The 11,400-nt window shown below is 41.7% G+C and overlaps 1 protein-coding gene across 1 annotated transcript in view; it reads right to left on the bottom strand.

Moving 5' to 3' along the window:
- Positions 1 to 5,428: 5,428 nt before the first annotated feature.
- SNX31 (sorting nexin 31) overlaps positions 5,429 to 11,400 on the bottom strand; it is a gene marked incomplete at both ends in the record, with an annotated part of 63,622 nt that continues 57,650 nt past the window's right edge. The window contains 2 exons of the mRNA XM_080694373.1: positions 5,429 to 5,521; positions 8,402 to 8,458. Coding sequence (XP_080550499.1) covers positions 5,429 to 5,521; positions 8,402 to 8,458 — 150 coding nt within the window. The remainder of the gene's footprint in view (positions 5,522 to 8,401; positions 8,459 to 11,400) is intronic.

The following is an 11,400-nucleotide window of genomic DNA, read 5'->3' as shown; positions in this document are numbered from 1 at the left end:
GCTTAGCTAAAGACTTAGCCCTACAGCAAAGTACCAAAGATCCAAGCCCACCACCAACATCATGTACTTTCTATAACTCTGATTTTTCTCATCCAGAAAACTGTCATACAAACAACTTCATAGGACTACAACTATTAGCTACTTAAAAAGATACTTATAAGCAAAGTACAAGTAATAACTCCATAAATTAAGGAAAATGACAATGATAAGGCTTAAAAGTGATCTTGTAAGGAATGGTTGGTTAGCCATGCTTTCTCTAAGTTAACTCAGCGTGTCTTATTTTTGTGTGACAGCAAAATGTACCTACCTTTTACGGAAGGGCATTTTTCTCATCACTGATGACAGGACTAAGACCATCCATGCATAAAGGTATTTTCCACTCCATCTCCCACAATTTTGGGTCCCCCACCTCCTGTTTGGTGGACCACTGTTACGCACATCACATGGGAGGAGGAGGAGCTGAAAAGTGGCTGAGGGAGTAGAGATGCCTCTGTATCTGTCTTCTCTTTTGTATTTCTCTTGTTTTGTGTGGTAATTTGGGTCATTGTTTTCCCACCAAAGTTGGAATCTCTTTGGTTTTCCACAAATTTGATCACTCAGCTCTTCTCAGATTTGCTTTGGGAGTGATCCTAAAGTCATTTCTCTCTTTTTCTTCCTCTTCCTCCTCCTCCTCCTCCTCCTCCTCCTCCTCCTCCTCCTCCTCCTCCTCCTCCTCCTCCTCCTCCTCCTCTTCTTCTTCTTCTTCTTCTTCTTCTTCTTCTTCTTCTTCTTCTTCTTCTTCTTCTTCTTCTTCTTCTTCTTCTTCTTCTTTTTACAGTACTTAGGTTGGAACCCAGGGGCATTCTACCTCTGAGCTATACCCCCAGCCCTATTTTTTAATTATTTATTAGTCTCACTTTATTACTCTCTCATTCTTTATTTATTCTCACTGAGTTGCAAAGAGCCTCACTAAGTAGCTGATGCTGTCTATGAACTGTGATCCTCCTGTCTCAGCCTCTCAAATGCAGGGATTATAAGCATGCACCACCATGCCCGGCTCTAAAGTCATTTCTAACTGATATGTGTAACATAAAATTTTCTTAGTTTTTGTTATCATTTGGATCTAGAATGCCCCAAGCTCACATGTTGAAGGCTTGGTCCCCAGTCCAGCACTGTTCAGAGAAGGAGCCCTGGAAATGATAGTATCATGGGGTCCTTTGACCTCATCGATAGATTATCCATTGAAGGATTCATCATTTGATGGTTATGTGGAGGTAGAAGAAAATGCAGGAGGTGGGACCTGGCTGAAGGGAGTGTGTCCTTGAGGACATACCTTGGGGACTATCTCATCCCTGGCAGGCTCCTCCTCTCTCTGTGCTCCCTGGCTGACAGGAGCTGAGCAGCTTTCCCCCAACCCCCTTTAGCAATGATGCTCTTCCTTACCATAAACACAAAGCAACGGAATCAGCTGCCATGGACTGACACCTCAGAAGCTGAGCCCAAGTAAGTGTTTCCTCCTTTAAGTTATTTTTCTCAGGTATTTTGGCACAATGATAAAAAGCTGGCTAACCCAGATGTCCATGCGGGGGTGGGGGGGGACTGTAAACTCACCACTCACTGATACAGACCGAGGCCCAGCCTGGGGAGGCCTGGACTCTGAAAGCAAAGGCTGTACATGCTTCCCTCCATGGGGGCTGCTGCCTCTCTCAACACAATTTAGTCAGCTCTGCCTCTTTTGCTCATTATGATTTTTATGATGTTCTCAAATTCAAATGTGTTTGCCTGCGGACAAATTGCTTATGCTAGTTATTTTGGAATATAAACAGCAGTAAAAACATGCATGTCTAGTTTCTTTCTTTCTTTCTTTCTTTCTTTTTTTTTTTTGTGGTACTGAGGATGGAACCTTTCTACCTCCGGGCTACACTCCCAAACCTATTTTTTTTTTTTTTGAAACAGGGTCTCTTAAGCAAGTGCGGCTGGCTTCGAACCTGCGCGATCCTCCTGTCTCCGCCTCCCAAGCACGGGGATTACAAGTGTGCACCACCACGCCCAGCGATGTCTAGTTTCTTGAAGTGATGTTGGTGAATGTAGGTGTATCAGGAGAAAATACGGCAGACTGGGGACCATTCTTACAGGCCCAGGTGTCCCTTGGAATCTGTTCCAGGATTCCCCGTGGATACTAAAATCCATGGATACCCAAGTCCTTTATATAAAATGGTGTAGTATTTGCAGGTAACCTACACACACACACACACACACACACACACAGGATCTGGCTAAGTTGCTAAGGGTTTGCCTAAGTTGCTCAGACTGGCCTCAAACCTGTGCTCCTCCTGTCTCAGCCTCCTAAATACTGAGATTGCCAGCTTGTGCCACTGTAACCAGCCTAACTACATTTCTGATTCATGGTTGGTTGAATCCACAGGTGCAAAACCCACAGAGAGAAGGCCAGCTGTGTAGGAGGAGTGAAGCTCACAGATGAAAGTATGTCCTGGTCATTTCCAAAGTCACGCCACACCTGGTAAGAGCAAGCAGTTTGAGGCTACTCACAGTGGCCTACCTTACAAAGGCCACCTGCCGGCTGATGTCTTCTCCAGGGCCAGGGTGGCTTGCTGGTGGTGGTTACCTCCAGGATTCTCCCAGGCCTACAGCTGCAGGCCGCTCTGGCAGCTGGAGTTCAGACTTTTACCTGACAACTGAGTGTGTCAATACAGAAGCTATTCAAACTCCTAAACTCCTTCTAGATTAAAACAAAACAAAACAGAAAAACAGGCCCAGAAATCCCAACATGTGCAAATGACACCGTCTTCACTCACATATCTACCAAGAGGTATGTGTGTCATTTTACAAATTGAGCTGTGAATCTGGTTTTCTGCTATCCCAGTTCCTTCATTCTTCCTGGCACACACTGTGGAATGCCTCTCATTACTTACGTTTTCTTCCTCATATTCTGATATAGATGATAATGTCACTGCTCTGAGAAATGCTTCTGCTCTTGCCATCCTCAATCCTCAAAGGGATAAACAGCTCTCTCACATTACTGGGACTCTGCCTTGGGACATGCGTGCATGCTAATCCCTCTTCTCATGGCTCTGACTGCCCCCTGAACCAGAGGCCACCAGCACAGAGCAGGTCCACTCATTCTTTCTAAACACCACTCTTCCTCTCCCACCCAGTCTATCCTTCCATTTTCTAGTCTGTCCCCCACACCACTCACATCTCCCTCTTTCTTCAGTCTCTCTTCCCCTTGGGGCTTTTCCAGTGGTCCCCAACTTCCTTGACACACAGGTCCACACTGTTCTTTTGACACAGACCACACATTGTCTGCGGTTACTCTTCTCATTTGTCAAGTTGAAACATATGAAATGGACATTAAATGATTTTGTTTTTACCTACAAAGATAGCAGTTGCGTACGGTTCAATCTATTATATGTAGTTTTGTTTGTTTGTTTGATTGATTGTTTTGGCACTGCTGGGAATCACACCCAGGGACTCGTGCATGCTAGTGAAGAACTCTACCACTCAACTACATTCTAGCACTATATGCATCTCCTTAACCCACTACAACTTCTCTTCATGTTCCTAGTATCTACAATAGCCCCTTATACTGGGTAGGTGTTTGCTACTAAAAAGTGATACACTTTGACTATACCTTTGGTTTTTTTTCACTGAAAATTGAACCCAGGGGCATTCTACTGCCAAGATACACCCCTAGCCCTTCTTAGTTTTCATTTTGAAACAGTATTTTGCTAAATTTCTGAGGCTGACCTCACCTGAGAACCTCCTGTCTCAGCCTCCTCAGTACTAGATTACATGTGTGAAATCTGACACCTAGCTGACTTTAACTATTCTTTTTTTTTTTTTTTTTTTTTTTTTTGGTGGTACTGGGGTTCCTGGAAGCCCTTCTACCTCTGGGCTATACTCCCAGACCTATTTTATATTTTTATTTGGAAACAGGGTCTCTTAAACCAGCGCACGTGGCTGGCTCCGAACCAGCACGATCCTCCTGTCTCTGCCTCCCAAGCGCAGGGATTACAAGTGTGCACCACCACGCCCGGCTAACTATTCTTAAATTGGCAAAATAGTAGATAAACTTCCAGTTTAATCTGAAAATAATCCTAATCCATTAATACACTCACCATGGTTGATTTGGGATGTGTGTGATTCCCTTTGCAAAAATATCCTACTACAGCCTAAAAGTTTTAAGGTCCTGGAAGCTGTGACTTTAGGCATTGATTTATCATTATAAATACTGCAGAGTTTTAATAGATTTTACATTTCAAAGCCAGGCGTGGTGGGCACGCTTGTAATCCCCACGCTTGGGAGGCGGAGACAGGAGGATCGCGCTGGTTGGAAGCCAGACACGCTGGCTTAAGAGACCCTGTTTCCAAATAAAAATATAAAATAGGTCTGGGAGTGTAGCCCGGAGGTAGAAGGGTTTCTGGGAACCCCAGTACTACCAAAATAAATAAATAAATAAATAAATAAATAAATAAATAAATAGAGTTTACATTTTGAAAGGATTATCCAAAGAATTTTCATCAGTACATTCTGTATTCAATATATTTCATATTTATCATATCAGTATACAGCCCAGTTAGAAAAATACATTAGAATATAGTACTTTTTCTAATTACATTGTATAGATTTCTCTGTTCCTCTTTTTTGTGGTCTTAATTCTATTAATTACAAAAAGATAACTGAAACTGGATAAATAAAAATCTAGTGAGAAAAAATATATAGATATTTTAAAGCTAAGAGACATAGGTATTTGATATCAAGTACAGGACCTTATTGCTGCCCAAAATAAAAGCATTCAGAATAGCAGAATATTTGTTGAACTGAACTCTATATTCTAAGAGCGGCATGCAACTATACCAGTGAGGAAACCAGATTGGCCTATTACTTTGAGGTCATGTATATTGGTAGGCCCGTATATAAGGAACAATTGGCCCTCCACCTCTAGCTATGTGGAGGCCAGAGGCCAGAGGCGTCTGGATTTCTTTTGCAATAATTTCACTTCTCAGAGCCATATTTTCCTCAACTGATTAATCACATTCTCAGAACAATGGCCCCAAATACATGTGTAACATTTTAGAACAAGCCTTTCTGGCGTGTAATATCAGCACATACAGAAGATTTAATGAAACCAGTTAAACATCTATTTTAGGGGGAAAAACAATAAATTTCATATAAGTGGATTTGAACATGCCATTTGTCATCTAGGAGCCTTTCAAAATAAACACTCTAACTGTATTTTCTATATCTTTTTAAATTTGAGATTTGCAGAGTGCTGGAGTAGTCCTGATGAATACAGTCTATCTGAATGTCAGAAAAAGTGGGAAGAAGTCAAGCAATGTCCTGATGCTAGGAAGCCCATTTTCACCCCCAATCTCTTTCATTGTCTTGAGACAGGATTAAAAGACATCTTAAAAGGTCAGATTTCTCTTCAAAGATCTTCTTCTTTTATGGTTCCAAAAACACAGTCACCTTCTGGTCTCTTAATCTTGTTTTTTCTTGGTAAAAAACTAGAATAGTTTCTCTGTTGCAAAGTAAACAGAAAGGGCAGAAATGTAAATGAGAGGAAATAATTTCTATAATAACAGTAACAAAAACTTCAAGGAAGTTAAAACAATATTAAAAGGGGGACAGAAAATTTACATGTGTTTAAGGAATGGTTATTTTAAATGGTTTTGACCTTCAGAAGCTTTATTTGCAGGTAGGGACATCACCCTTGCTAGATGCTGAGATGGCCATGTCCTGAACAGGCCTGTCACCCCGGCAACACTCAACTAGGCCTGTCTTGTCCCTCATCCCTCTTTTAAAGTCTTGTGAGTCAATTATTAACTTCTTTTCAAATCTTTAGTGCATCGCACAAACTTTTGAAAAGCATTATGCTAGCTGGGCGTGGTGATGCATGCCTATAATCCTGGTACTTGAGAGGCTGAGACAGGAGGACTGCAGGTTCAAAGCCAGCCTGAGCAATTTAGTGAGGCTCTTAGCAAATTAGTAAGACCCTGTTTCCAAATAAAAATATATAATTGGGCTGGTGGTATAGATTGGAGGTAGAACTCTCCTGGACTCGTTCCCCAGCAACACACACACACACACACACACACACACACACACACACACACACCATTATGCTTATTTTCAAGTGTTTTAAGTGGTCATGCTCACCATAAACCTTTAGTAAGTGTGTAGTTGGATTTCAGCAAAGGAGAGAGGGCTCTGGTCTTGTGGGAAAAAAATGTGGAATACCCTACCTCATAAAGCAGATGGGCTAATTTATTTTTTCTATGAGAGATTTGCCTGGACAGACAGGCCCTGTGGCAGAGTGATTAAAGGAACAAATTTTATCTGTTAACAAATAAAGACTGCTTGGAATCAAGCAGTCTTAGAACTGGCTCTAGCTTTGTGACCTTGAGAGAGTAACTTAATTTTTCCATGTTTTAATCCCTAGGTGGTAAACCAAAGATAACAACAACAACAAAAAAGTAAAGCCAGGTGTGGTGGCGCACGCTTGTAATCCCCACGCTTGGGAGGCGGAGACAGGAGGATTGCTCAGGTCCGAAGCCAGCCTCGCTGGCTTAAGAGACCCTGTTTCCAAATAAAAATATAAAATAGGTCTGGGAGTGTAGCCCGTAGGTAGAAGGGTTTCCAGGAACCCCAGTACCACACACACAAAAAAAGTACTTGGTTGTTATGAAGATTAAATAAATTTTACAGTCGAATTTCTGTATCCATGTGTTCTGTACCCACGATCCAATCAACTATGAATAGAAAATATTTTCAAAATTTGCATCTGTACTGAACGTGTACAGACTTTCTTCATTTATTTCCTAAACAATTCAATATTAGATAAATCTAGAGATGATTAAAAGTATACAGGGGGATGTATATAGATTATGGGTAAATATATTTTATTTATAGAAGAGACCTGAGCATTAGATTTCAGAATTCCTCTCAGATACCCAGGGACAAATGGATATGGAGATTATAATGGTGCCTGGCTCAGGAGAGACTCTATATGAAGGTTTGCTCAATATTGGAATTCACAGCCGGGCATGGTGGCACACACTTGTAATCCCAGCATTTGGGATGCTGAGACAGGAGGATCCTGGCCTCAGCTACTTAGCTACTTACTCTCTGCAACTCAGTAAGACTGTTTCACAATAAAGAATAAAAAATAGGGCTGGGGGTGTTGCTTAGAGGTAGAATGCCCCTGGGTTTCATCCCCAGTACCACATAAATAAGCAATAAATAAATAAATAACTTGGAATTCACTATATTGGGACACCAGGCCCCCTCTGACCTGCTGACCCTGTTCAGAGCATGACAGCATCTGCCTGTTGCCGCTCACATGAGAGGACAGCTGGGTCAGCATCCCTGTTTCAGCTGTGCTGTGTGCCATGCTGTCTGCTGTTCTGGGGCAGTGGCTCTGGCCTGTGCATCTCCTGAGGGCTTGGCAGACAGTCCCTGGGCTCTTCCTTACTGATCCCAGTCCAGTAGGTATGGGGCCTAAGGATTTGAATTCAGATGATGCTGACGCCGCTGGGCTAGGGACCACACTTTGTGAACCTCTGTTCTAAGACAGTGTTTTTCATCCTGGTTGTTAGAATCCCTTAGAAAACTTTTAAAATTCCATTGTCCAGGCCCTCAGACCAATTAAGTCAGAACCTCTAAGGCCAGAGCCAGCCATCCTCAGGTCATAGAGCTATGCACGTGATTCTGATGTGCAGACACAGCTGAGAACTGCCGTTTGTCCCTAGCTGTTATACTGCTGAGATAGATGAATTTAAGAAACTGGAGCTTGGTGCAGTGTTTCACTGTGGGCTGTTTGTTACAAATGCTGATTTCCAAGGTGCTCTCATCCCCATCTATTGCATCTAGTGCTTAGAATAGTAGCTGTCACCAATGAATGTTTAAAAATGTTATTTGTGATGGTTCTTTCTATTATGGGTTTCTACCCCAAACTAAAGGCTCAAAGAAGTACTTTATAAACTTAAAAATTGTTTTATACAGAGTAAACTGCTAGAAACTAAAACATGCTATGTATACTAAAATATACAAGCTAAAAAGAGGATTTTTAAAAAAAAAAGAAAGAAAGGAAGGAAGAAGAAAGAGGGAAAGAGAGAGAGAGAGAGAGAGAGAGAGAGAGAGAGAGAGAGAGAGAGAGAGAGAGCACATGGGGTATAGGGAAAAAAATTTACTAAGGAATTTTGTGTTCCTCTGGGAACTTTTAATGTGAAAATTCCCTTAGCCCTTCTGGATGCTAAAACAAAATTGGTCCAACCTGCACAGAAGAGGTTCTGAGGAACTTTTGCTTATTCTTGGGAGTAGAATGACTTTGGGTAAAACAGGAGAAGGGGTAGAGTGATCTAAATTATAATATATCAATTAAATAATTTTACTCACAGACCTGGCTTTGTTGAACGTGGCATTTTTTACTCTTGCCTTGTTCCAGAACTTCAATCTGCTAAATAGATTAGTAAAATGTCAGTCAGCACAGCCCAGAGAAGCAAGCACACAAATAATCTATTTAACTAGCACATTTCCCCTTCCACAATAATCCTCTTAATGGTCCCCAAGGCTGCCTGTCACCAGGCACACATGCTTGTCGCTGATGCATTCCCTCCTGTCTGCCAGGGTCTAAATGTTAACAAAAACCAAGGCCCCCAAAGTGAGGCGAAGCCCCGTGTTTAACACCAGTGGCTGTCTCTGGATTTTGTGATTTGACGCAGCGTTTAAAAGAACTTCACACGAAATGAAATGTGCTTCCAAATCCTGAGATAATCCACAGAGCTCCAATCCATATGTTGAATCAAAGCCAAATGGAGCTTTGCTTAATCAAAGGGCACCATTAATCAAATGAAGAATCAAACTTAAGTTCAAAGACACTTCACTGTACCTCCTGTACCTGAGGTAAACTTAATACACCCGTCAGGAAACAGATGGTGCACCCCTGGGGAGACGAGCAGGGTTTTAAGCAGGAGCTACTTAGCATTTAATGGAGGTGTGGGCAGGATTAAAGCGAATCAGTGGGGTGATTCTTACACCTCTGGGCCAGCAGGGGTCAGGGGGACCGACAGCTGTTCCTGGAACCAGAGTGGCTCTGGCTGCAGAGGAGGGCTGCCTGACAGGAGCCTTCCAGAGGAACGTGAAACTGTGGACTCCGGAGGGACAGAGCTGGGGAAATAGCAGCCCACCCTTGGACCTCCTGCTGGGATTCTACTGGGTGGCCCCACAGAAAGCAAGGCCTCCGTACCCCTGGGTCTTGGGCATGGAGCAGGGAGGGGACAGTGAATCTGGAGGGACAGACAAGTGCCTGGCATATGAGTCATGTTCTCGCCAGGGTTGGGGAACCGAGTCCTTAGCCTTTTCCCCGGGGAAGGAAAAGGAATGTTAAACAAAGATATGTTCTCTGAGCCTCTCCCCAGCAAGGCGTGGGTGTGTCCCTCTCTATACTAATGCCTTTCTCTTCTAGCTCGTAATGCCCTTGACACCGGGTCCTTGATATCCAGACATTGCATGGTAAACACAGGTGTAATGACAAAGTCGGAGTAAGTAACTGTTCTTTTTTTTGGGCGGTACTGGGGATGGAACCCAGGGGCATTCTTCCTCCCAACAATGTCCCCAGCCCTATTTTTGATTGGTTGTTTTTTTTTTTTTTTTTTTTTGGGTGGAACCCAGGGGCTTTCTACCTCCGGACTATACTCCCAGACCTATTTTTATATTTTATTTGGAAACAGAGTCTCACTAAATTGCTGAGAATCTCAGTAGCTGAGGCTGGCTCCGAACCTGTGTGATCCTCCTGCCTCAGCCTCCCAAGCGTGGGGATTACAAGTGTGCGCCACCACGCTCGGCTTGACTCAAATTTTAATAGTCTCTTCATAAGCAGTTCAAGTCTTAGTTTTGACCTAAAGGTAACCCAGCCAATTAAGTTAGTACTAAATTTCTTCTTCCCCTCATTCCATCTTAATAGGAAAACCCAGTACTATTTAATCTGCTTTGAGGGACCATCTATGTTACTTATGGGGCTCATTTGGTTATAGTTTCTTCAATGTCTCTCCCACCCCAGATCTTTCAATATTATCAAAATCTTGAATCCAGAGCCTGATTTGTAAAATAGAGACCTCTGCATCCCAGACCTACAGCCTGCTAAATGCATCAGACTGTGTGTTTGCCTAGAAAACAGCTGAACATTCCAGTCTTACAGAGCTACTTTAAACCACAAATGACTTTAGTCCCCTGACCTTGGGGAGGAGGCTTGGCTTAGTGTGTTCAAAGGACCCACTTCTCTATTCTGTCTACCTTCCAGAATATCTCACCAACACCCTCTTGAAACTCCAGTTCTCTAGAGGAAGGGTCCTAACTTTTCTTTCCAAGAATCAAAATGAGTAAAAGAATGAAGAGTTTGTGGAAATAAAGCTTGTGGAATATTTGGATAAAGCTATACAAGAGCACTGAATAATGTGCTTTCGGGGCTCTTAGTTGCAGGGGTAGATTTCAATTCATGTGCAAATGGAAAGCTTGTAATGGGTTGTTTTTACTTAAGAACTTTAAATAGATTATTCTCTATTTTATTGAGTGAACTCTCTAGCTATTCATTGTTCAAGTATTTCCTGCACCGAGTAGTTCACATTGTATTCAACCATATTGAGGGTACTTCTCCCTTCTAACTAGGCTCCTTCAGTTAATTACTTTTCTCTTCCTTCTTTTTTTATATATGTAATAATCAAAGCCTAGGAGGGTCCATCCTGCCTAAGAGGCTGGATTTTTATTACTCTTTTACAAAGAATCTCCTTCATTTACCACTCTTTAGTACATTTTGAATTGTTCAATCAGCAAGAGGCAGTGAATTTCCTTTCCCTAGAAGGTATTTTCAGTTCTAGAAGAGAAATAAGTGTAAAATGCAATTATTTTCTTAGGAAAAAAGCTATAAAGTGAAATAAAGATTAATGTTTAACTAAAGATGTCATCCATTTCTTATAAAGAACTAAATTTCAATAACAACATTAGGGAAAGTTTCTGAACATTTTATGTAGCAAAAGAAGTAGGTTTATAAATGTCAACCAGGCATTAGCATTTGTAATTTTTTTTTTTTTTTTTTTTTTTTTTTTTTTTTTTGGTACTGGGTATTGAACTCAGGGGCATTCTACCTCCAAGCTATACCTCCCAGCCCTTTTTTTAAAAACAGGGTTTCACTAGGTTGCTAAATTGCTGAGGCTGATCTTGGACTTGCAATCCTCCCTGATAGCAAGTGCCATCATACCCAGCTATTTGTAATCATTTTAAAAAAGTAATCTGTTTTTAAAAGTTAAAAAAAAAAATACCCAAATCAGATGGGTTACCATTATGAAGATAATGACAATTTGACAATTTCTTTCTAAATCTAAGTAATTTTTTTTTTACTTTATA

Source organism: Muscardinus avellanarius (genome assembly GCF_963383645.1).
Source record: "Muscardinus avellanarius genome assembly, chromosome: 4".
NCBI classification, from domain to species: domain Eukaryota; kingdom Metazoa; phylum Chordata; class Mammalia; order Rodentia; family Gliridae; genus Muscardinus; species Muscardinus avellanarius.
The sequence above is the reverse complement of the archived record's forward strand: the minus strand, read 5'-3'. Positions and strand labels throughout refer to the sequence as shown.